Here is a 26124-nt window from a genome sequence, read left to right on the forward strand (position 1 = left end):
TTAAGAGTTTTTTCATTGAAAACAAAATCTGTGGTAAAGTGTTTCTTGGCAATTTTAGGATTGCCTGTGGATTGAGAGAAAAGGGGTCTTGCTAGGGCCGGTTTCTTAGATTTGGATTTTATACAGATTGTAAAGAGCCTAAACTTTCACTTTGGTTATCTGGTTGATCTGGTCTTGGATTTCTTGTGTTTGAAATTTCTGGACAAACTATCTAACAAAGGAACTTTGCTTCAATGCCCTTAACCTAGTTCTTGGTAGACATATGAGAGAATAGCCATCATGACCACTTGGCAAAAATAAGTACTTAAAATTGGGGTCCGTTTCAAAACAAGAGATTTTAGCTTTGAATGTTTCAAACTCTTGCCATGCTTATTTGCTCTTTGCCTACATTGGGTGTGCTGCTGTGTGGGAATACAGGGTTCCTGCTGCATACCTTCCCAGCCGCTGTGATGATGCCACTCCATCTTGCACAGTTCCTGCTCCAAATGACCCTTGTACCGTGCTGTCTGCCCTCACCCGAACTCACACTGCCCTTCTCTGAGGAGCGGGGAGGAAGGGGCTGGTCTTTTAGCTGCCCGCTGCTGCTGAATCAGCTGCGTGGCTGCTGAGCTGTTTCATCACCGTCATAGAGAGGCCTCCCAGGAGAAACTGGGTAGCAGAAGCAAGTATCAGAATGTTGAGAATAAACTTTTTACTTTTTTTCATTTTCACCAGTTGTAAAGTGGAATAATTCATCCTTGTTAATTTAGGTACTTTTTTTTTTCTTTTTTATTATTGTTCCCAAAAAGGTCTATTGATCTAAGTGAAGATTGATTTGTGATGATTTTGTGGTTTAAGAAAATTATTTTTAGCTGTTACAGGTTGTATACCAGTATTTCTTTGGACTTCATTTGAAACCAAAAGATACTTCAAATATGCTGTGTAAATTTTAGGTTTCTAACATGTACTTTACTTAATTTCATCTATTAATGGAAGCATATAGGTGATATAGACGTGTGCCGGAAGCTGGGAGTAGGAAATAGAAAATGGATGACAGAGTCTTGAAATGGTGTATATGGAAGACCAAGGACCTGCCTACAGGGATTGATTAGAGGAAATGAGGAGTTTAACAAAGAAACTGTGTTTTGAGCCTTGGCATAAGGTTTGGAGAAGGGTATTCCAGGCTGAAGGAAAGGCAAGCAGATTTAAGTGAGTGCATAGGCAAGCAGTGAGGAACGGCCTGGCATGGGTGTGGGTACAGGGAGAAGGGAGAGAAGACTGACACGTTGGAATTTGGAATTGAAACAAGCTGAGGATCAGACCTGAAAATATCAGGAATTGCCTTTATTTTGTAGGTGATAGGAACCCATGGTAGTTTGTGAGGAGGAAAAGCAGTATTATGACCCAACGCTTGTTTTAGGATGGTCACTGCCAAGAGAAGCAAGTGCAGTTAGGCTGGAGGTGTGGAGATTGGTGACTGATGCTGAAGATACCCAGCTGAGAGAAGGGAAGAAAGGGACTCATTTAGATGTATTGCCATGGCATAGGTGAAGTCGCCAAGCTTAGCGTTTGAAGCTGGGGGAAGGCTGTGAGCCCAGTGATTGGGTGGCACACAAGAGATGGTGCAAGGAAAATACATGTAGTGTGTTTTGCAATTTGTACATCTCAGTTTGAAGTGTCCATGACAATGCATGTCAGGTATGGCATCAACTCCAACTTACCGCTCCAGGAGTGGGAGGAAGGGAACGATTGGTTTGCTCCCTCACCTACCTGTAGATCTCTGCTATCGTAGTTTCTTTTCTTGTGAGATCTGTGTCATTTGCTCATATGGCCCTTGCACTATTTTTGTTAGTATCATTTTGTGGACAGAGGAAGATAGTGGAAAGATTCCTGTTGGATATACCACATGTAAAACTTTAGAGTTACCTAGAGAAGTGCAAGTGGGGCCTAGTTCTAGTGAGTGGAGAAGCAGGTAGTGAAAAGGACTTGAAAACTTGGCTGGAAATGTAAAGAAATCATGACAGTGTCTTGAGAGAAGTGAGGGGTAGACTGAGGGATCAGAAGAGTTCAAAGGGAGAAACCAAAGGCATTTATTTTATTTTATTTTATTTTATTTATTTTGATATGGAGTCTTGCTCTGTCGCCCAGGCTGGAGTACAGTGGCACAATCTCTGCTCACTGCAAGCTCCACCTCCAAGGTTCACACCATTCTCCTGCCTCAGCCTCCCGAGTAGCGGGGACTACTGGTGCCCGCCACCACGCCTGGCTAATTTTTTTGTATTTTTAGTAGAGACGGGGTTTCACTGTATTAGGCTGGTCTCAAGCTCCTGACCTTGTGATCTGTCCACCTCGGCCTCCCAAAGTTCTGGGATTACAGGAGTGAGCCACCATGCCCGGCCAGGCACATGTGTTTTTATGAGACAAGGTCCTGGAAAGGTTGGGGTCTACTGGGTCCTGCAGGTCCAGGTGAGCTTAGTCAAGATGGAGAATTTAGATCACCTTGGACAAGTGTCAGTCTGGCTGAGCCATGCCTCTTACTGTTACTTGACAGCATCCTGTGTTCTCATCTTCTCTTGATGCCTCACACTGGGATCCCCTGGATGGAAGAGCCTGTCCTACTGGAGGTAATGCCTGGCAAGTAGGTGTTCCATAAATGGTGGGCTGGGTAAGCTAATGACTAGAACCTATCCTTTACACCATTTCTGTCCTCTGAAAATGCAACATTCATGGCCCTCAAAGTGTGGCATAAGGACACTGCATGCAGCGCTGTGGTGATATAGTGATGTGAGCATGGGTTCCGGTGCCAAATACCCACATAGCATCATGACCTCACTGGCTGCCTCACTCCCTGCAAGTGCCTCAACTCGGGCTGTGCTCTGTCATCTGTCCTGTGGGAAGCCTAATGTCACCTGGCAGTGTTGCTGGGAGGATTTGGCGTGTGCGTGCAGGGCAGGGGCTGGCCAGCACTCGGTGGGTGCTGGCTACCGCCATCATCCTGCCTGGCATCAGGGTCAGCTCCGCACCCTGGCGTACAGGTTCGTCAAGTCAAACATCTGTCCCTCATGTCTGTTTGAATGTGTCTCTAGGCAAACATACCCAGAAGAGTTGGATGTGAACTAAATGCTGTGTTTACTTTGATTTGATGTATCACAAGGAAGAGAGATTCTAGAACCTGAGGCCCACCCCCCACCCGCCTCCAGTGTGCAGCTGAACCAATGAACCCACGTGCTGACCCCGAGGCTCCCCATCTGCATGGCCTCGGCCACCACTAGACCTGGGCCTAGAGAAGTGGGCCCAGACTACTACTCAGTCCCCTGTGAACTGGGCCCAGACCCTGCCCCTTGTCTCCTTTTACCACAGTGGACAGACATTTATCAAAAGCTCACTGAAAGAAGGGAAAGAGGAAATAATTATAGAAAAACAGAAATTCTCTACCAGGAATTTTGGGTCAGCTGCTGCTGGTTTCCTAACCTGGTGAACTTTTTAACCAGCTGTGGGGTGAGTGCAGGGGCTTGGGATTTATGAAACCATCGGGTTAAGACTCAGTGCCCAGATAGCATAGAGATTTAGCTGTCTTGGAGTGGGGTCATCAAGCCAGCTTGTCACACGGGGCAGGATCTGCATCTGGGCAGGCGGGCTCCGGAGCCTTCGCTTGGAAACTGCTGTGTTCTGCTTGAGCAGCTTTATGGGAATAAAAACGTCCCCTGCACAAAAGCTTATGGGGTATGCTATGTAAGGTAAGCATGTTTGGCATTTTTCAGGACCTCTCAAAGACCGCTGTGCATTCCTATGAACCTGCCTGCAACTCTCTCCCTGTCGTTTGGGTCATGCTCAGCAGTGTACAGACATGCTCAGGAGTTCCCATCTTTCAAAAGCTCTCTCCCCTTCCGCTATCAAAATGGAAGTCAATTCATGTGAGTTAATGTAAAGCTCTCAAATCCTTTCCTATCTTCCTTAGAATAAAAACCTCTCACCATGGGCGATAGGCCCTCAGAGTATCTGGTCCCTGCTGGGCTTTTCATGACCCTGTCCTACCCTACCCCACTTCTTCACAGACTGCAACACGTTGTGAGACCCCTGTGCTCAAGTGTTGCAGGGCTTGCTTTGGGAGACAGAAGTAGTAGCAATGTGGCTGGTAGAAAAGGACAGCAATCCTGGCACAGGTGGGGGTTCTTGGTGGAGGCAGGAGTAAAGAGAGGCAGCGGCACTGTGTGGCAATGTCACGGCTGCTTAGCTGGGAACTCAAGACACTCGTGAGATAATTACTTAGGATACTGGGAGGGCTCTGCAGGGGCCTGGGGTTCTGCATCCAAAGGAGAGGGAGAGAGTCCATTTTTACCCACAGACCAGGGAAACATGGATATATGGGTTCCATTCCGAAATTCCTTCAGGAGTAAGATGCATTCCTGGTCCATCACTCAAAAGCCAGTTGACCAGGAACCTTCCTTTTCTCTCTATTTCTGTTTCTCACACACACATACCCTTAAAATTGTATTTTAACTTTAAAGAACATGTACATTCATTTGTTATTCTTTTAACATAAGCCAACTCTTTGTTTTTTTTTTGGTATGAGACATTCACAATTTCCAGTATTTCTTTAAAGTCAAACACAAGTTTTATGACACTGTTGAAGTATTCTGAGAGCAGAACCCCAGATTCTTCCCATTTCTCGCTATTGCATGTTTCATTCAACCATACATTTAGCAATGTGCCTCTACTGAGTCTTTCTAAAGCATTCCAGGGTTTCGATGAATCAATTCCCTACTTTTCATGTTCATAATTCATGTAATTCATGAGTCTACTTCATATTAAATGATGTAATTACAGTAACAAGTACAATGGGAATCTGTCAGTTTGGGACCAGGTTCAGCAAATGTAGCTCAGTTGAGAGAAGTGGGTAGTGGTGGGGATACTAGAGACCCCCCGACAGGTCAGCCTCATTCACTCAGTGTGCCTGACAGTTAAGTCAGGTGTTTTACAGTTGAGATGCCCAGTGCTGGTTACATAGAGATTGGAGAACAGAACTGAATAATCACGCCAATTCATTTCGAGATAAGAATGGCATTTGCAGATCCTACTTGGCCAACAGGTGGCAGATGTGGCTCAGGCATTCGTGACCTCCTATCCCTACTGGGGACTCGGCAGGAGCCTAAGTCTTCGCCAGGATTAGTGGTTGAGACAGACAAGCTTCCTTTCATCATGGGAAACCCATTTCAGTCTCCTCTGCTCCTTCAATAGCCTGGGGGCATTTTCTCTCCAGGTAAAAATCAGCAGAATTCCATGGCTGTGGCGAGAGAACCCAACAGGGTCATCAGAATGTACTGCTGTTCCCACCCAATTTCTCCAAGCCTCAGTTACTCCTCTGAATATGGAGAATAGGGCCAATTTTCTACTTCATTGGGTTGCTATGAGGACTCAAAGTCACCTCGTATTCTCTTCTCTCTCCTTGAATAGAGGGGAGGGCAGCATCTCAACCCCAGGGAAAAATCCCATCACCCAGACAGCTGGCTCGCCATGTCCGTGGCTGAGCAAAGACAGACGCCACTCTCCCCAGACCCTCCTGAGCTCCAGCATCCAGACCTTGATGCTGCTGAGGGCCCTGAGCAGGTGCCCGCCTCCTGGTGGACGAGCCCCTGGTAGCCACCTGGAGACAATGGGTAGCTGGCCACAGTGTGGGAGCCGCCCTGCCTGCCTCACCCTGCGGGCCTGCCTTGCTGGTAGGAAGTTGGCATTTCCTGGGAGGACTGAGCCCCAGGCATTTAAAGCATCAGGTGTGGGCAATGTTTATACCTGACTTTAGGTGGAGCTGGTTGGGCCTGAGTGACGTTTCTAGTGGCTGTGGTCAGAAACTGGGCGCTCTGGTGACCACTGCTCCCTGAACAAACCCCTGCAGGTTACTGCTCAGGGACAGCGAGGGGCCAGCCACACATCAGGACGCCGTGAGGGGAACAGGTGAAGAAGCAGTGTGACACTGCTGGGCCCAGACGCACTGCGTTGCTGCCTCCTGAAGCACAGCCCAGGAGCTCCAGCCGGGCCTGGCCTGGGTGCCCTGTGGTTGGGAAAGGCTTTCTGGAGGGATTTGCCCTAAAGGAGCCTTCAGGTCTGTGGATGAGCCAGAGGAGGGGGGTGAACAGCAGGGAAGGAGGGACTGGAAGGGAGCTGGGCAAGGGCCCAGGGTGAGGCATGGGCACCTGAAATATGGCGAACAGACGCTTCCCATGGCCTTGGCTCAGCCCTCCTGTAGAACGGCCACACTTGCCCACACCTCGCCCCAGCACAGCACCTGCGCTGGGTGCGCACTCAGGCTCTGGCCCTGGAGCAGAGCTGGGGCCATGGTGGAAGACTCAGGGGACCTCCCAAGACAGAAACTAGCTGCAGAGGTCCAGATGGCTAGGGGGCAGGGGAGTAAAGAAAGGCATCCCACCTTGAGCACACAGACAAGAGAGCTGAAAGCACAAGGCTGCTGCCCCTCAGGGGGCTTCACATCCCACTTCACAATGCCTGTGCTATTCCACCCAGGGGCATACCTCAGGGGGCTCCTAGCCCTTGGAGAAACAGGAGTGGTCACCTAAGAAGCCCTGTATCGCGCGGCATGAAAAATGAGCCAGGTAACAGGGCACCATGCTTTGTGAGCACATTTAATAAAGAAAGCTAACTGCTCCCAGTGGCTGCCTGGATCCTGTGGCAGAAATGGTGGGTGCCCTTCCTTTCTGTGGCCATGAAGGACATTTCCTGGGTAAGGGCTAAGCGCTACTCTTGGTACTGTCCCCTTCTGACCCTCACCAGGAGCTGCATGGTTGGAGCAGCATCTGATCCCACCTGGAGTGTGTGGGGTCCCAACAGTCCCCACAGAGGTATCAGGATCTCTCTCTCCAGCTGGTTCCAGAGCGCCTGGCTGCTCCAGAGATACAGAGGCTTCTGACTCCGTGCATGGCTGGAGACCAGCAGACGTGGCACAGAAGTAAGCTCTGCCATTCCTTTTACTTTGGGGCCCTGGCACCTTTTGCCCCAACAGTCAAGCTTCCTAGGGTCGAAAAAAACTCTTCCATTTCCCTCTGCAACAGCTGGTTCCTCCTCTCCGCATCCTCCCGTGCCCGCTCAGAGTTCCGCAGCTTTATTTCCAGCATGATGTATTTTTTCTTTTCCTGGTCCAGTTCTTCTTCTAACCGAGACATTCGTTTTCTCAGGTCAGCACTCCCTTCTTCGATTCTGAAAGTCAAGGAGAGATGCTGTTGGAGACTCTGCGGGCAGGTTCACTGTCCCATGGGTGTACCCTGCTTGCGCTCACTGTGGGTTGAAGGGTCAGGCCAGGCCATGGCAGCAGGAGGACACCCCGGCTCATCTGCTCCTCACAAGAACCCCAGTACTTCACCTGTGAGCAAACTGTCCCCTGCCATAGCTCCCCTCAGCGTGCGATCCTGAAATGTCAACACAAGGATCCGTGCCTTCGGTGCCTCCCTGGGTCTGCATTTGCCCCTCCAGTGCAGTAGGGATTCCTGCCAGCTGGCAGGAACAGCACAGGCCCCTCCATAGGGAGGGTTGGGACTTGGACTGTCCCCTGGCCTTTGCTCCTGTGCTGTGGCCTCCCCTCCTACAGCTCCCCACACCGTCCCCATGATCCAGCCACACGTGGCAACCCACAGAAGATCCCGTGGGGCAGTCACTTCCATTCCTGCTCGCCTGTCATGTTCAGCTCAAGCGCCCCCAACATGACGCTGCTTCCTGTGATCCTCCCCAGCAGGTCCCAGTGGTGCTCCTCTGCGCCATCAGAGCCTATAGCACATGCTTCCATGCAGGTTCATGCCGCAGTGTGCCAAGGTTGGCACGGCCGTCTTTTTCACCAGACGACCAGCTTCTGTCTGTTCGAAGGGACACACCTGAGCCCAGCCCCTGGGAACACATGCTGGATTTTAAGGCCAGCCTGGTGACCTGTGAGCCACATGGCTGTGGGCAGGACACAGGCCACACTGAAATGCAGAGGGTGACTGCTCCTCAGAGCAGTAACCATGGGCTGGAAGATGCCAGGGGCCCAGCACAGTGCCTGGTATGTGGTGCATGATGAACAAACACGGATTCCCCAACCCACCAAAATGAGGCCTCCATCCTCATCACTGAGTGTGCAGCATGGCCTGAGCCCTCCCCACCAGGAGCACAGGCAGCTGTCAGAGAGAAGCCACCTACCTCCCCACTGCTGCCCCTGGGCTTGGGCCTGGACCTCCCCTGTTCCTTCTCTGCCAGGCTCAAGACTCCAAGCCCCAACTACATGCTGATGACTCTGCACCATTTCATCAGCATCTCCGACTTAAAGGGTCCTGACCCTCATCTGCAGACCACTCTTCCGCAGCCCTGGTGCACTCTCTTGGTGAATACCTTCCTTCGGCTGCTCAGCTGAACAATGATGTCCTCCCCTAAGTTCATTCCTTTTCTTGGTCCCATATCTGATCAGCTAGCAAAACCTTTTGGCTCTGCCTTCAAAATATGCTCAGCACCTGGCCGCTTCCCCTACCTCCACCTGCTGCCCCATAGGGCCACACCCCCCATAGGTCAGGCCTAGACCCCCACACCTCCTAACTGGTCTGTTCTGCCCTTGGCCCCTGGCAAGCTCTGCTCGGCATGGCACCCAGGTGTGCCTGTCCAAGGGCCCAATGTGCCAAGACCCTCCATCAACTTCACACTTCATTCTCATCTCACTCTGCGAAAGACCAGAGCATTGTCCCCGCCCCACACATCTCCAGTCCCCAGCCCCTGACTCTCCCCGCCTGTAGGGGTCCTGGGCTCAGTGCTGGCTACAGCTCTGGGGTCTCCTTCCCAGGGCCCTCCAACCTTCTACCCTGAGGCTCCTCTCCGCTCCCCTCCATGCTGCCCTATGTTCCCCTCCTTCATCTCCCTTCTAACACACCGTGTATTTTTCAAAAGGTATCGTGCTTACGGTCTTTGTCTCCCTGCAACCCAAATAAGAATGCGGACAGAGATTTGGATCAGTTTTTGCCACAGCTGTGGCCACCTGCACAGCATCTGGTACTTCACAGGAAACAGGTTCTCTTTTGGGAATGCACGAAGGAAGGCTGACTCCCCAGCAGGGCCCTGGGGAGGGGCTCTGTCCAGAGTCCTGGGAGCCAGGACAAGGCCAGCCTCACCCCACCCCCCACCCGATGGCTCCATACTTCCAGAGAACAGGACACACATTCCCCAACCACCTGCTGGACGGGACAGGTGCTAATGCCCTCGCCTTCCTTCCTGTGCTCAGAGACCCTCCTCACTCTAGACCCTCCCTCTAACCAAGACAACAGCACAGACCACTCTGCTAGTGAGGACAGGCCCTCCACAAGGGCTACCACTGCTGTCCCTTTCCCTCTGGGAACCTCATCTTACCTCCAGCCAGTAGGCAGGAGTTAATGCAAGCAGCAAAGGTTCCTGAGTGCTGCCATCCACTGTGGGTCACTTAACACTCAGGACAAATGGGTGAGGTCACTGGGGCCCAAAGATCCTGCCAGGGACACTCAGCCAATCCCTGGTGGAGCTGGGACTAGAATCCAGGTAGTCTGACCCGGAGTCCAACAGTCCTGCATCTCCCTTGAGAAACCAGACCTCAGGGCAGGCCAGAGGAGCTCCAGGGACTCAGCACACAACTGGCGAAGCTGGTCCAGTCCAGCCTTCTGTTCTGCATCGTAAGAGTTCCCACACGCCCTGGAGTTTGGCCTGTGAGCGCATCTGCAGCAGATAGCGTCTTCTACTATATTTCTGGAGGCCCTTGGGTTCTACTGATGCTATTTCCTTTCTCGGCTCCATCCTATGGGTCCTTCCAGCCCTGGCTCAGGCACTGCCTGCTGTGACCTTCCCCATGGCAGGGGCCTCTGCCCTCAAGGTCCCCCCTCTCCTGTCTCTTCCTTTTGCAGACGCGGTGCCTGCACATGCCTGGCACTCTCCAGCACCCAAAGAACAGCTGTCAGCAGAACAAAAGGGCAATGGCTGCCATTCCAGCTCCCAGTGGAAATCACAGGTTCAGAGTGGGCAACAGGAATGCCTTCTACCTCCATCCACTGCCTCTAATGGAAAAAGGAATTCCCTGCTAGTGGGTGGGACCCAGGTGAACAGGTCAGCCGACTAATGGGGACCTGCAGCGAGAGGGGCCAAGGAGTCTGCAATGCTAAGGGAAACCCAGTGCACTGGAGAACCCGGCCTCCAGGAGCTGAGGTTCCTCACTGCAGAGGGGAACCCCGGTCCTCATGGGAGGCTGGAACTCCGGCCCTCTGTTAGTGAGATTGCAAGTCTCAGGGTGCAGCACAACCATCCTGTGACAAGGGCGAGCACAAGGACTTGGTTCAGCAGGGAAACTGGATTCTGATCCCATCAAGGAAGGGGTCCTCACTTCTAGCCTGGCTGGTCTGGGGCCTCAGCACTTCCCGGCGCCCAGCATCCGGGCTATGGGCCCCTGTACTGGGACAGGCCTGGGACCTGCAGGGTCCTGCCCCCTCCTCCCTGGCTGCAGACTGCACACAGACTCTGTTCCCACCTGTGTAGCAAAGGCCCCCGGTGAGCTGGGCGGGCATTCCCACTCACATGGAGTCAGCAGGCCTCTGCAGCACTGACTGCGTGCCAGACTGACTGCGTGCCAAGCCTGCCAGTCCCAGGGCTTTCCCAGAGCTAGGATTCCCCTCTCTGAGGCTGGCTTCCAGGGCCAGTGGCTGGGGAGTCAGAGGCCGACGCCCATGTGCCAAGAGCACAGCTTTCCTGCAGGCTCCACCCCGTTACAGGAGGCTCCACGGGGCAGCACGTTACCTTTTCACACTCCTTTCGTACTCAGTCCGCTGGCGGCACAACTCGGCCCTGAGCTCAGTGACCAGCCCCTGTAAGGCCTCGGAGCGGCGCGCGTGCTCTCGGGTGGGGCTGCCCGGCTCGCTTGGCTCGCTGTTGCTGGCACCCGTCCCCGTCTCGTCCAGGCTGTGGTCCAGGTCCAGGGACTTGGGGTCCTCGCTGCTGCTGGGGAGCGGGGACGGCTCCAGGGCCCAGTCGGTGTGCAGGGAGCTGCGGGCGGACGAGTCGCTGGCGCGGCAGGCCGTGCAGCTGCTGAGCGAGCCCCCCACCGACGACTCGCTGGAGGCCCCGGACCACACCATGCTGGCCACGCTGGGTATGCCGGGCACCAGGCCCGGCGCGGGCACATTGTCGTAAGTGGAGAGTCTCTGCACGGAGCCCGAGTCCTTGAGCCGGTCTCCCGATGAGGCCCGGCGGTGGCCACGCAGAGAGGACAACCCGTTCATGAACCAGTTCCCGCCGGAGGAGATGATGGGCACCTCCAGGGACGAGCCGCCCCCCTTCGGGCTTCCTGATCGGGATCCCGGCTGACGGAAGGAGGACTTCCAACTGGGCAGGGTCTGCACCTTCTTCCCAGGGCTGCACCGGCTCCCCGGTCCCGTGGGGGCTGTTCTGGAGAGCACCGCCACGGCCGCCCCGTCCAGGGAAGAGGTCCTGTGCGCGGGCAGGCCGGGGTCGCAGGGCTCTCCCTGGCTGTCTCTGGTGACCTCCTCGGAGCCCCACCCCACTGCACATTGCGGGCCCCTGCGCGGGGAGGTGGACCCTTCCGGGGCCGGTGCCGTAAAGAGCTGGCCGTGTTTGCGGATAAGGACAGTCATCAGGTGCTGGACCAGGGAAGTGCCTGCCGGAAAGAGAGGCGGAGAAGGGCCCTGCTGCCAGCCACCCGGCCCAGGGTCGCTCTGCCAGTCATGGGGACCCAGCTTCGTGGGAGCTGGCCCTGTAGCCAGAGCCAGGCTGCCCCTCAAGGGAGCCTTCATCCGCCCAGAAGAAAGAACCACACACCCTTCAACTCCAGGCAGGACAGCAGGATGGGGCCGCAGAACCATCTTCCTCAGGCACAGAGCCACAAGCCGGGGAGGAAGCACTGTGCCTGCGCTCACGACCTCCAGCCGGGGTGGGGTGAGGAAGCAGGCACCAGGGCTGCAGGGTGAGCAGGTGGCAGATTGGAACTGGAACCTGGGACCTGAGATGCCAGAACTGTCTCGGCTGCCCCATGTCACCCCCGTGCTGCTGACAATGGCCATGCCTGAATGTCCACACTCTGGGAGCATAGGGCTCTGGGACAGGGAATAAAGCCATCTTTCCTGTGTGGGGGCACACACATACAATTGCACACACAGTGCACCCCGCCCACCCCTAAAATCCCCCCACAATCACACATACAATGCACCCCATCCACCCCCAAAGTCTCACACACACATACAATTGGACAAACAATGCACCCACCCAGCCTCCCCAAATCTCCCAACACACAATTGCACATATAATGCCCACTCCCCAAAATCCCACACACATAAATGACACACACAGTGCACTCTGCCCAGGTTCCCCAAAGCTCATACACACACAAGTGAACATACAAATCCCCCACCCAGCCTCCCCAAATCCCCCCATACACAATCGCACAATGAACCCCACCCACTCCCCAAAATCCCCGCACACACAATTGCACACAGAATGCACCCTCCCCAAATTCCCCCATATACAATCACACACATAGTGCACCCTGCGCATCCCCCAGAATCCCACATACATATAATCTCACACACACACAATCCCCTGTCTCTAGGCCAAGGCCCCTGAGATGCAGCCCCAGTGCTGGGGACTCAGTTCCTACGGTGGTGGGGTGGGGGCCCACAGCAGAGGTGGGCAGTGTAGGAAGGACCTTGGCATCTACCCAGTTGCCTCATTCCCTCCCACCACCCTCACCACAAAGGCCAGACTCTAGGAGGTCCCCAGGTGGGAGGAAGGGCTGAGTGCTGGGGTGGACTCTCCCACTGAAGTTGACTAGGAATCCTGGAAGACGTCAAGGAAAGAATTCTGAGGCCAAGAACATAGGTGAGGCAGGAACTCCATGAAGCAGGCAGGGCAGGCCTCCACCTCAAGCATCTGTACCACCAGGCAGGTTGGAGCTTGTGTTTTCCTGGCCTCATGGGGCCCTGGGGTGGGAGACCAGCCAGGACAGACCAAAGTGGGGACTTCAGCAAAAGCACTCCACCATGTCCCTCCACATGGGATAAGGGCAAGAACAACCTCAGCTGTGGGCTTCCTGTCTGAGCAGCACGCCTCTCACGCATACTCCACTGGGGACAGTGTTTCATGGGCCCTATGAGGTGGGCTCTCTCTTCTATGGCAGCCTACACCTGTGCCCTTTGCTAAGTCTGGCTAACTGGCCTCTGGTTGAGTCCCCTCGCCTCTCCTGGCCTCAGTTTCCTCATCTGTAAAGAGGGGGCGATTACCACAGCACAGGCTGGTTGTAAAGCCTGAAATGAGGTGATACAAACAAGGCACTTAGTAGAAGCTTACTGAAAGCAGCTGCTGTTGCTGCTTTTTTTTTTTTTTTTTTTTTTTTTTGAGATGGAGTCTTGCTCAGTCGCCCAGGCTGGAGTGCAGTGGCACAATCTCAGCTAACTGCAAGCTCCGCCTCCTGGGTTCATGCCATTCTCCTGCCTCAGCCTCCCGAGTAGCTGGGACTACAGGTGCCCGCCACTACGCCCGGCTAATTTTTTTTTTGTATTTTTAGTAGAGACTGGGTTTCACCGTGTTAGCCAGGATGGTCTCGATCTCCTGACCTCGTGATCTGCCCGTCTCAGCCTCCCAAAGTGCTGGGATTACAGGCATGAGCCACCGTGCCCAGCCTGTTGCTGCTATTTTTAATCACTTATTGTTATTTATCATAAATCCTCCAGGGTTTGCAAAGCTGACATCCAGGAACCTATGACAATTGCTTAATTGTAAAAGAAAAGTAAACATGTCTGTGTTCAAGGGCTGACCTCTCCCATTCCTCCAGCCTCTTCCATCCACAGAAACCACTGGCCATTCTAATTGCACCCAGTGACTTGCTGCTGCCCATCTCAGGGCAAAGTTCCTTTTTATCTTATAGCTGGACCCCATGGGGGTCGGCGGGGTGAGGTCTGCAGAAGCTCCTGCCAAGTCCCCCGAGATGGAGATGTGCCACCTGAGCCACCCCTCCTGCTGGCCTGGCCCTGGGCTGGGATGGTTCCGAGGACTTGCCCCGGACCAAGATGAGCCCAGACCCCGGCAGCACCCAGGGCCACCAGGTACACCTCCCACTTACCTTCCATGATGGTTACTGGGTCCTCTACCTGTGGCCGCAGAATGTTAGGTCCAAAAACGGTTGCCAGGTTCTGGACACTCATCTTGTTGACATTTGAGTAAGCCTGAACTTCATCCAGAAACCTGCAAAGTGAGGAAGCAGCAGTCATCAAAGAAGCAAGTTCTGGCACCCAGTCTCCTGTGAGGGGCCTGGACGCCCCGCCGCACCCCTGCCGAGCCCTGCTGCCTATGGGCTTTTGCCCACTGGGTGCAGCCTGCCTCTGCCAGGCTCAATGAGGGCAGGCTTCCCTTGGGGCCCGAGAGGGCCATCAGAAGCAAAGCTCACTGGGACAAGGGCCCACCGCTATTTGTGTGAAAGGAGGACATGACGCTGCGCACTGCAGTGTGCACAAATTCTGGGAAGTCCCAGACCTTAGTCAGCGCTGCCCCTGCATGCTCCTTCTCAGTGTCTAGGATGGGGATACATGAAGGGTTGGGGGTCAAGGGGCAGATGCCTAGGGGGACAGGATAGCAAGAAGCACCCAGGAGGGACAGAGGGTATTAAGTGCCCAGGGCTGTTTAAAACCAGCTGCTCCCATGGGACTGTAAGCTTCATGAACTCAGGGTCTGCATTTTTCCACTCCCAGCTTCATCCACGCTGGGTGAGGCTGTGCAGGGTGGGGGAATGACCCGGGCACCCCTCTGACAGGGAAGAGTTATGTGTCTCGCTGTGGGGCTGGGGAGTGTGGAGCCAGTGCAGGCAAGTGTGGTTCCCCTCCTGCCACGCCACTTACTTGCAGATGTATCTGAGCAGGTTGTAATTGGCCTGAGGAAGGTTGCTCACTTGTTTAGCCAACTCCAGAGTGCCCTTAGGAATGAATAACAGAATTTCAAACACCAGCAATGAGGCCCCTCATCCTTCTCTGACTGCGAGGAGGGGTGGGCAAGGAGAAGGGAGGTGGGGGCTATGGCGGCCCAGCCCCAACAGACCAGAGGGCTCCACCACCTCCACCTCCCCTCAAGGAGTGGCCAGGGCCCAGCTGTGACCTCCTGGGAAGCTAACTTGCTTCTAAGGAGCTGGAGTGAGGGGTGAGCCTCTACGGGGCCAGTGGAGGAATGTCAGGGCCAGCACTCAGCTCACTTATCAAGACACAAATATTTGCCAGATAATGAGCCCTCAACTCCCACAGGGCCACAGGGGAGGCAAACGGTCCTTCCCTGACCCTGAGCCACCTGGGGCTGCAAACCAGCACCTGCGTGGGTGGGAACGGGAGGGCTGGCTCATCGGTCCTGGGAACCAGCTCAAATTCTTTTGGGAAGGAAGCAAGATATAAATAAAAGACCTCCCTGTTTCTGAGCCCATGACAGGCCCGAGTGGCCTGAGTCGGGTATGAGGAGTGTGAGCACCTACTGGTGTGGCAGCCAGAGCTGGGCACCCCGGACCCACCCCTCCCAGGGACCAAGGCTGCAGACAGGTATGGCTCCAGACAGACAGCAGGATGCCCCGGCCCCTCCCCGACCTGAGCAGGATGGCCTGGCCCCTCCACCAGCCGAGCAGGATGCTCCAGGCCTCCACCACACCCCCAACACAGAGCAGGCCTCCACAGGATCCATGTGCCATGAAAATTCATGAAAAGTCAGAGTCTGTGTCCTGAGTCTACAGGCCACCACCCAGCCAGCCCATCTCCCAGGAGCTATCCCAGGAGCCACTGACCTCCCCCTCGTCCTTGGTGAGCAGCTGGGCGCAGCTGAGGAAGTCCTCGTACCTGGCGAAGGGGACCACGGGCTCTGGGAGCTCCCGCAGGTAGAGCTTCAGCAGGGAGGCCACCGTGTGCACGTCTGTTGTGCTGGGGGCGGGAAGGGAAGAGGACAGGTGTGTGAGGTCTGGGATGCCAGGGGACTTCAGGGGTGACTGGTACCCCCTGATGCCAAGGGGCAGCCTCTGGTCTCAGACGCATGCTTGGGCGCACTGGGGGCTGCATCTGCGGCCAGCTGCCTTGGTCAAGGAAAGGCCAGTGCTGCTTCTGGGAGCAGTGGACAGGGCTGGGGCAGGGGCGACTAAGTATCCATGGCCAGGAGCTCCAGCTCAGGGACCACCCATCATGCCTAGGCACCTGCTCAGAACCCCTGAGTCTGTGTCAGTCCATTCAGGACCTGCTCCTGTCCTGGGTAGACTGCGTAGGACTCCAGGGACTGCAAAGCCACAGGGCCCTGCAGGGCATAGCTGCTCCACCCTAGCAGCTGCCCTGGGCCAGAGGAATCAAGTGTGATGCAGGTCAGGTTGCACAGGGGAGGGCCCTGGGACATGGGCCAGGGAGCCCCTTCCACAGGCCTGGTGGCCATCCCAAGGTCCCCTGCAGGATGATGTGGAAGCCGCCTGCTCTGCGGTAGGAACAGCTATCCTGCAGGCCCTCCATAGGTGCTGCCAACCCCCAGCCTGAGCTTGCACTCTCCGCTGCACTTGACCTTGGCTGGAGTGGGAGGAGCTGCATCAAAGGCGCCCACAGTGCAGGGCTGCTGGCTCCTTGTCGGGGAATCCCACTCCCCAGAATCCCAACGGCAGGAGCAGGTCGGAGGTCAGGCCCTTTCCTCTCTTCCTGTCCACCGTGGGGACACCTGGGCTTCTAAGCTCATCACCTCCTCTCCAGTGCCCCAGGAGTCCACTCCAGGCCTCAGTCTCCTGCTCTGGCTTGGAGCTGCCAATGCAGAAGTAGACCAGCTGTGGATGGTGGTGACAATGGGCCTGGCGCAGTCCTTCCCTGGGTCCTGTGTGGGGTCTGCAGTTCAGGTCCTAAACGAGAGCCTTGGCATCTCTTCTGAGCTTGCACTCCAAGCCGTATACGGGCCCCAGGTTTTTCATCTACCTGTCTAGGACCATGGACTTAAACCCTGGACTGCATTTCCCTCAGGAAAGATGAGCCCGGGGCCAGGAGACTGTGGCTGTGCCATTATGCTATCACCTGACCCCTGATGGATCCCAGGCTAGGCTCACTGAGATAAATACCTTCTGGCCCTGACACTTGGGATTCTGGGGTTCCATGTATCCATATGCACCCCAAATCCATATACCTGGGGCCCCTCCTTTCCTGAGGCTCAGTGACTCTTGGTTTGGCTGGGTCCAGTCAGCCCCCACCCTACCCCTCTTCCCTCTCCAGCAAGACATGTTGCTACCACACCCTACTCGGCCTTCTCCGGGGCCATGTTCCTGGCCAGCTGCCCTGGGGGAGGGGCAGGAGGCAGGAAAGTGTGGTTGGGAGCCAGCCCGCATGTCTTCCCCTTTCCTGCAGCTGGGGCACGGAGCGTTTCTGCCCCCGCTGAGTGGACACGGAGCCACCCCTCCTCTGCAGACCTGTCTGGCTGCATCCCTGCCCTGAAGGGTCCTGCTGCTTGGCCCTGTCTGACCCCCCATCCGCTCAGCACCTGAGCTCTTACTTCCTTTCCTCGCCCCTCCCTCCCTTCCTCCTTCCCCACTGCAGTGCCTTTCCTCCAACAGCTGTCGCCAGGCCTTTTCTTGAGACTTTTCCCTAAACTGCTGTCCCCTTCCTCCCTCCAACAAGACCCAAGGAGAATTCTATACAGCCTGCGGCCCTGTGTGTGCCTCCCCAGCCTGTGGGCCTCCCAGCATGCGGTCACGTTAGTGCAGGCGGAGGTTGGGGGCAGGGGTGGGGCAGAGAGGGCAGCAGCTGGTCAGGGGACGGGGTGCCTGCCCTAGGGGCAAACCGGCCCTGATGGTCAGTGCCACCCACAGCAAGGCGACCCTCCATCTGCAGGTTCCTCATCACCTCTCTGTACCCAGGGAACCCCCCTGCCCACACCAACACCAGCATCTATGCAGAACACGCCATGCTTCCAGCCTGGCCCCGACTTGCCTCACTCCCCTAGAGTCCATTTCTCATCACCCAGCACCACTTCCTCGACCTGCCCCCAAGCCAGGCCGCCTGCTTAGCCGCACCTGGGTGTCCACAGGGCTCCTCCCTGAGCAGCCCAGTCCTGCCATCTGCAGCACCCCGGGAGGTTCCCGACCACTAGGCCCAGGACTGGTGTCCCTGGTGTTTACTTATTATCTGTCAAGACCCCTTAGAATTTCTAATGCATGTGGGTGCCCCTCCACCCCTAGGCCTCCCAGCAGTCCCTCACTCAAAGGATAGGAGCTGAGGGAGTAAGAAGAGTCTGGCAGCCAGGAGTCCATGCAGCCCTGGGCTCCGGCTCACAAGAGGCCATCCTCACAGCTCAGCAGCGGGGCGGCAGCCTGGGAGACGGACAGCCCAGTGCCCAGGGGACACCGTGCTGGGAAGGGGCAAGTATGGGCCAGCTCCAGCCACTGAGGCTTCCAGGCCTGGTGAGGCTTTAGCAGAAGAGAAGCCCAGGACCTGGGGCTAAAGGGGACCTTCTTATAGAGATGAGCAGGAAGGTGAGGAGGGGCTTTGTGGGGAAGGGGCCAGGCTAGCAGCCAACACCCCGGGAGGCGGGCAGGCCATGGCCTTGGGGACAGAGCTCCATCCCGGGACTCTGTTGGAAGTGGGTGAGGAGGGGACCCTCTGTTGGGGGTGGGTGGGGGGGGACCCTCTGTTGGAAGTGGGTGAGGAGGGGACCCTCTGTTAGGGGTGGGTAGGGAGGGGGACCCTCTGCTGGGGTTGGGTGGGAAGGGGAGCCTCCATCGGGAGTGGGTGGGGAGGGCCCCTCTCTGGGTACAGCTGCAGAGCCAGAGGAGCTGCCATGGAAATGGTGGAAAGTGGGAAGGATGGCCTCAGATACCCTAGGAGGAGTTTCTAAAGGGAGAGGAAACCAAAGCCCAGGGCCACCGTGGCAATATGGGGGCCACTGCTGAGATGGGGGTGGAGGGACAAGGCCAACATGCCCACCATGGAGATGGCCCTCCAGACACAATTCTGGAAGCAGGGTAGAAGCAGCCAGAGAGGGAGAAGGCAGACAGGAGAGGGCCCCCAAGACACAGGGAAGGTTGCCCCAGGCTGCTGGGAGACAGAGAGTCAGGTCTGCATGGAACTCACCCTGGGGTGCCCAGTTGCCTCTCAAGGGAGCTTCAGCAGGTAGGCCAGGTGCAGAAAGGAGGCTGAGCATGCCAGGAACCCACCTTGGGAGAGCAGGTGGGCCCAGGTGGAGACCCGCCCAGCAGGATGGGAGAAGCTCGGCAGGGGAGGTGAGGTGCAGACGGCCTGTGCCACTCCAGGGGGCCCCAGCAGAGTTTGAGTAGGGGAGTGGCAAGATCTGATCTGTGTCTTCAGAAGCCCCTCAGGTAGCATCAGGCACTAGGGCAGAGCATCTGATCCTGGGGAGCTTCCAAAAGTCCTGGTTCCCAGGCCTTACCCAGGTGACATTATTTGAAGCAATCTGCAACCCTAACGCTGAGACACAAGATGGAAGAGGCCTGGCTGGCTGAGGTTCAGAATGGACCACAAGCTCACTGAGCATCAACACTGGGATGGAGCTTCACAAAGCTCCAGAGGAAGGGTCCCCCGTACCTCCCTGGGTGGAGTACTGCTAGGGAACATGGTCAATCCCTGACTCCACATTTAAGGAGAAGAACCAACACCCTCCCCTGGCTGCAGTGATGGGTCTGGGAAAGAGCTGAGGGGCTGCGTGTTCTGCCCCTAGAGGAGAAGCCCTGGGAGGCCAGGGCTGCCTGTGGGTCCTGGTGGGCCCATCCTGGGGCAGATCCAAGAAGAAAGGGCAGAAGCCCCATAGAGGGTAGGTTTTCTTGATGTAAGAAGAACTCTATGAAAAACTGCCCCATAATGGGTGGGGCACTGTCGGGGGAAACAGAGTCCCCAAACAGCCCTGGACTGGGGGTAGAGTTGGCTCCACCCAGGGGCATCCAGGGTCTGGGTAAGCCCCCATGATGGGTAGGATGGACATGGCCCCAGGACAGATGGAGGAGACTCGCTCTCCTGTCCCCAGAACCCAGGAGGAGGGGACCCGAGCTGCTGTGCCATCTTGCCATCGATAGAGCCTGGGGGTAGGTCCCCGGAGGAAGCACGGCCAAGAGACAGACTCCACAGAAGGCCTGGGGTCCCGGATACAGCTGCACCCAGTCTGTCCTCACATGGCAGCCAGCAGAGGTCCTTTTCCTCCGGCCCGGGTCAGGTTTATTAGCATGTGCAGGGGAGGCAGGCTGTGTGGATGTGAGCTGGCCTTGTGCGTGGCAGGCATCCATCCTGAGAGAGGACCTCAGGCTGGCGGAGTGAGGGTGTGCCCTACACTCTGCCCACTAGGAGGGCTGGCCTACCATCCTGTTGCCAGCCCACCCCTGCCCACTGGAGCTGGTGTCCTGGGTAGGAGCCTGCAGGAGGAATAGACAAGTGGCTCCATCTTACCCCCAATCACAAGCTCACCTGTCAAACAGTGGCTTCTCCCCACAGTCGAAGGAATCCTGCAGGTCCCTCACCAGGTTGGCCTGGCCCGGCATGCGGAACAGCCCCTCCTCAGTGAGCCCGCGCTCCCGGATGAAGTCCACACACTGCTCCACCAGTAGGGGCGCCAGGCGGGGGCCATACTTCCGCTCGTGGTGGACTGTGTCCTCCAGGCGCTGCCCAAAGATCCCTGAGCATAGAGAGGAGCTAGTCACACCCTCCACCACCCAGCTCAGTGTTGGGTGCTCAGGACAATGGAGGGCAGGGGCACTGTTAGGGCTAAAGGTGGCTCCTCTTCAGGAAGCAAATTACACACTGGGAGGATGCATACCAGAAGGCTGGGCCCTGGTCGCCCCGACACACGCTGGGAGGACACACACCAGGAGGCTGGGCCCTGGGCTGCCTGTGGACAGACAGCAGGAGGGAGCAGTGAGCTGGTGGTGTGACCTGGCCCGTGGAGCTTGCCCAAGCCAGGAGCAAATGGCCCTCGGGAGCGTGCATTATGCATGTCATTGATTGGTTTTGCAGTCATTCCAAATAAGAAGCCATCCAATGCTTATCAACAGCAGATCTCCTGTGTTCTGTTCTTACCATGGAACATAGTGCAGCAAGGAGAATAAATGAGGCACAGCTCACTGGACAAGACAGATGACATAGTAATGCGAAAACCATAGTCATGACTCAGCATCAATCATCATCAGGAAAATGCAAATCCAAACCACTATCTGATACCACCTCACACCCACTAGGATGGCTACTGTCAAAAGATCACATAGTAACAAGTGTTGGCGAAGATGTGGAGAAACTGGAACCCTTCCTTGTGCACTGCTGGCAGGATGACAAGATGGTGCAGTTGCTGTGAAAAACAGCACGGCAGTTGCTCAAAAAATTAAAACCAGAATTACCAGTAATCCCTCCCCTGGGTATATACCTAAAAGAATTAAAAGCAAGGTCTCAAAGAGATACTTGCACACCCATGTTCACAGCAGCATCATTCACAGTAGCTGAACCGTGGAAGCAAGCCATGTGTCCATCAATGAATGGAGAACCAAGACGTGGTATTTGCATACAGTAGAACTTGATTCAGCCTTAAAAAGGAGGGAAATTCAGACACGTGCTACAACATGGGTGAACCTGGAGAACATTATGTGAAGTAAAGCATTCACAAAAGGACAAATACTGTGTGATTCCTCTTATATGAAGAACCTGGAGTAGTCAAATTCACAGAGACAGAAAGTAGAATGGCAGCTGCAAGGGGCTGGGGACAGGGGAGATGTCAAGTTAGAATTGAACGGGCACAGAGTCTCAGCTTTGCAAGATGGAAAGCGTTCTGGAGATGGATGTGCTGATGGTTGCAAGATAATTCGAATGAATGTAATGCTGCTGAACTGTGTGCTTTAAAAATGATGAAGACAGGAAATTTTATGCTAGGTGTATTTTATGAAATTTTTTAAAAATTAGAAAACAAAAACATCATCAGAAACAAAAGAAGCCTAAACCCCAGAGTGCACACTGCATGACTCCATTTATGTAAAGTTAAAGCTAGGCCAAACCCATCTGTGCTGTTAGGCCGGGACATGGTTACCTTGGTAGGTCTGTGACTGGAAGGGATTCAAAGGCTTCTGGGGATCTGGTAATGCTGTGACTCTCCCCTGGCACTGCTTACCCAGTTATGTTCCTCTTGAGAAAATTCACTGAACTCTACACTTATGACTTGTATACTTTTCTACATGCTACTCTTAAATAACATTAGCGAAAAGAAATCAGAGACAGAATGATCTAAAACAATACATGACAAGACACCAAATGAGGAATAGAGGGAGAGAGGAAGGAGGCAGAGGAACTTCTGAGAAAATCTATGAAAACTAAATACATCACTAGGCATAGAGGTTCGTGGCAGCCCAGGCAAAGAAGGGAAGGAGTTGAGATCCATAAAGCTGTCTACACCACGGCACAGTAACAGGAGAAACAGACTTCTGCCAGCCCCTAAGCTTTACAAGGTGAGTGCCTGACTCTTTGGAGTGCCTGACATTATTCACACCCACTGTGCAGAGACCTTCCCTGCAGGGTGGCTTGTGGGGTGTTCCAGGGGCAAGATGCCAAAACTCCAGGCTTGGGACTTCTCAGAGACCTGGGCACTGAGCCAGCTAAAAGTGGGGCTCTATTTGTCTTACTTAGCTCCCCACTAAGTGGCTATTTTGGAATAAGATACATCGGTCCCTGGTACAGTGCCTGGCACAGAGCAGGACACAGTAAATGCTCCTCCTCAACCTGCTTCACCCAAAAACAAAGTGTATAAAACCTGAAAGGTGAAGACTCTTCCTTTGAGAACACATGCCCATGTGGGCTGCACCTGCTGGATGCCAGCAATGCTTTAGGGAGAAGTGTGTGTGCACATGTGTGCATGTAGGGTGGGCTTGTGTGTGCATATGTGTGCACATGTGCTGGATGTGGGCTTGTAAATGTGTGTGCGTGTGTGTGCGTATGTGTGCATGTGGGGTGTGTGTGCATGGGCATGCACACATGGTGGGGGCATGTGAGTGTGAGGAGAGTACTGAAGTAGCTACACACAGTGCTGTGGTGCCAGGTGCTGTTCTGAGCATTTTACAAACATCAGCACATTTAATCCTACCCATCTTGATAACTTAGGGACTAGGGACTGTCACTATCACTGTAACCATCATCATCATCTTGACTTTTGCCTGTTCAGTTTGCAGGATGTTTGAACTGATAGGCACGGGGTCTTAAGAATGTGCCCAAGTTTACTCAGCATGCATGACAGGCACAAGGGTCCAACCCAGGCAGTCTGGCTCCAGGTATAGAGAATGTACTTGGCCACATGGTTGCTTGGCACCCACGTTGGTGTGGAGATACCTATGCGATGCCCCCAACCCAGCACCAGCAGTTCCTGAAAACGCGGGTCATGCGAACAGAAAACAGGCAGAGGTTGCAATACTAACACGAAGGGAAAGCTGCTCCCGCCTGGGATCTGGTGGGCAAGACCAGGCGCCCCTGCCCAGAAATGGGGCCCAAGGGGCCATTCATCAGCCTTGAGCACAGCGGGTGATCCTGCTGCAAGCTTGGCCTGCTAGCTGCCTGGGGCAGCTCTGAGAAGCCAGTCTGAGGAGGCTCCAAGGCCCACCACTGACACTGTCCTGGACTTTCCACCACCTCAAGAGTGGCCTGGGCTGGTCCAGGGACACTGAGCCCCTGCTCTCTCTCACCTCAGTCAGGGCTCAACATCTGATGCCTAACAATGAGCCACACCGGTCCACAGATGTGCCTGTTTAGCTCATATGATGTTTGAAACATTTTTAAATTAGTTATTTACAATCAAGAGATTTCACATATAAATCTGGATTCCCAGCTTCTCTTAAAAAATTCAGATGTGGTGACACCAGACCTGAGTTCCAAAAAAAGCAACAATTGCAGAGCTCAGTGGTATCTGTGCCCTTTTGACAGGACACACACTTGCCATGTCTCCGCAGTCCCCACTGTCCCCTCTCACTTCCAACCTAGTCCATGCTCTGCTCATGTGGTCCTGCCAGATATTCGTTCAGCTCTTCTGCTTTGACCTCTGGGGCACAGACTTCCCCCAAGGACATTGGGGCCAGGATAAGTAGGAAAGGTAGCAATGGGAAGCTCCACCTCTCGGGACCAGAGGCCTCTGCTAGGACCTCAAATGAGCAGGCAGTGGGCATCCCGGAGGAAGTGCCCATGGGCAGAGGGTCCCATGAGGGGAGGGGCTGACCTGGCAGTGCCCCTGGTGCCTGCCACCAGCCTCCTGCCTCCCTCCACAAGCACACATGTGTTGCCTTTCCTCCAGCTCTGCCCCCTGCTTGAGTGGCATGAATCCGCCTGCCTTCATGGCCCTGTGAGTGGCTAGGGCCTTCTTCCTGGGTAGCGCTTTCCTCTTTGGTCTGGGCAAATTTCTTACTAGTCCTTGGAAGAAAGCTCACAAGTCCCTCCTACGTGAGCTGCCCCAAATCCTCCCTTCAGCTTTCCCTCCCGTGTCACAGCCCTGACTGCCACTACTCCAGACAGCTTGAGGACACTCCCCTCTGCTGGGTTGCTGGACTGCCCACAGCCACATGCTGGGCTTGCAGCAGAGGCCAAGGAGAGCCAGTGAAGGCGGGGACTGAGCTCTCCAGGGCCACCACCCATCCCAACTCACAGCGTTCAGCCCCACCCTCAGCTCACAGCTGACTGAAGGCCACAGTCAAGGAAGACACACACAGGGAAAAAATTCCAAAATTCTCTCTGGAGGCCCAGGGAGCATGGATAATTCCACCTAGCCATCTCTTGGCTCCAGCCCTGCCTGCTGTCCTATCTCCTACCCCTAAAACTCCTGCCGTCTGTCTGTCCATCCACCTTTCCATAACCCCTGTACTTTGTGCCTGGCCCCACTCTAGGAATTAGAGCGCTGCCCGGAAGGCTGTAAACATTATAAATCTCCCTGGGGCCTCCCCTGCTGCCTGTTCCCCCCCACACACCATCCTCAGGATAAAGCCTAAACTTGGCAGGCAGGCAAGGCCCTGCCCCACTCCCTCCACCAGCCCCTAGGGGTGCAGAGCCTGGGCCAGCCCACCGTTTGCACAGTGCCCGCACGTCCAGGCAGCTCCCAGCCCCAGCACAACCACTACCCCTCTGCTCCCCCATGGCACCTTCCTGACCACTTTCCCAGAACAAGGCTGGAAGAGTCAGGGAAGGGACATCAACAGGGTCCTGGGCACTTCTAGAGAGAAGTTCAGGGAGGAGGTGATGCTGAAACCAACATCTAAAGATGAGCAGGAGGTAGCCAGGTAGGCGGGTGGGGTTGCAGGGCACATGACGGAGGACCATGGGGGTCGGAGGGCAGGGGCGAGGGAGCATGGTTGGCAGCACCCTGCCCTGGCAAGGTGGGGCTGGGGTGGGGACACAGGCAAGTAGGTGATGTTCAAGGCCAAAGGTCACAGAGACAAAGATTCTGGGTCTACACCAGCACTGATCTGGTACACGTCCTGGCTAACCCACTGAGGAGAGGTGTTGCCTCCCTTTCCTGGGGCTCAGTCTCTCCATCCATGAAATCTATAAAATGGGACGATCACACCTATCTTTAGGGGGTACTATGAGGGCCAGACTTCTCTGAGGCCCAGCCCCCAGGTACCACCAGGCCTCAGACTGGCTCCACATTCCCAGCTGGCCACTGGAACCCTCGGAGGGGAGCTGCCAGGAGCCGTGAGAAGGTCTCATTCCAGCTCAGCCTCCCAAGAGGCTTCCTTCCCCGCGGCCCTCCTGTGGGAGGCACCTTGTGCTGGGGCTTCTGGGCTCAGCCTCCCTCATTAGGGGCCCCGCCAATCCCTCCCCTCATCAGGGTCTCTCAGGAGCCTGGCAGGGCCTGCCCCCGCCTGGCTGAACTCCCTCAGCCCTCCTGGCACCCTTGGAGGGGAGCCTTGCCAAGAACTAGTTCCAGTAGGTTTGTCAGCTCCCTGGAAACCCAGCCATCCTGTGGGTTCCTCGAGGTCCCAGCCCATGCTCTTCACAGAGCACTGGCTCCGCCACCGCAGGGGAAACTGGCAGAGGCTGCCTCTCCTCTTGATGAACTTGCTGCCAGGCCTCCCCCGCCAGCATTTCCCTGGCAAAGCCATCCCTCACTTCCCTCTCCGGGAATCCCACACAGGAGAGGAAGCCCAGGCAGAGCAGTCCG

At 55.4% G+C, this 26124-nt stretch overlaps 1 protein-coding gene across 50 annotated transcripts in view; it reads right to left on the reverse strand.

The window, feature by feature from the left end:
* Positions 1 to 6601: 6601 nt before the first annotated feature.
* Positions 6602 to 26124, reverse strand: part of ARHGAP22 (Rho GTPase activating protein 22) — a 210414-nt gene continuing 190891 nt past the window's right edge. For 20 of the 50 annotated variants that reach the window (XM_074001596.1, XM_074001590.1, XM_045399893.2 and 17 more), the window contains 6 exons: positions 20421 to 20628; positions 15785 to 15917; positions 14865 to 14938; positions 14093 to 14214; positions 10759 to 11635; positions 6602 to 7188 (listed from right to left, as the gene is read on the reverse strand). In XM_074001596.1, coding sequence (XP_073857697.1) covers positions 6960 to 7188; positions 10759 to 11635; positions 14093 to 14214; positions 14865 to 14938; positions 15785 to 15917; positions 20421 to 20628 — 1643 coding nt within the window. In that variant the 3' untranslated portion in view covers positions 6602 to 6959. Of the gene's footprint in view, positions 7189 to 10758; positions 12954 to 14092; positions 14215 to 14864; positions 14939 to 15784; positions 15918 to 20420; positions 20629 to 26124 lie in introns of those variants that run through there. The other 30 variants (XR_012417719.1, XR_012417723.1, XR_012417718.1 and 27 more) reach the window with 9 other exon arrangements.

The sequence above is a fragment of the Macaca fascicularis genome, chromosome 9 (assembly GCF_037993035.2).
Source record: "Macaca fascicularis isolate 582-1 chromosome 9, T2T-MFA8v1.1".
NCBI lineage: Eukaryota > Metazoa > Chordata > Mammalia > Primates > Cercopithecidae > Macaca > Macaca fascicularis.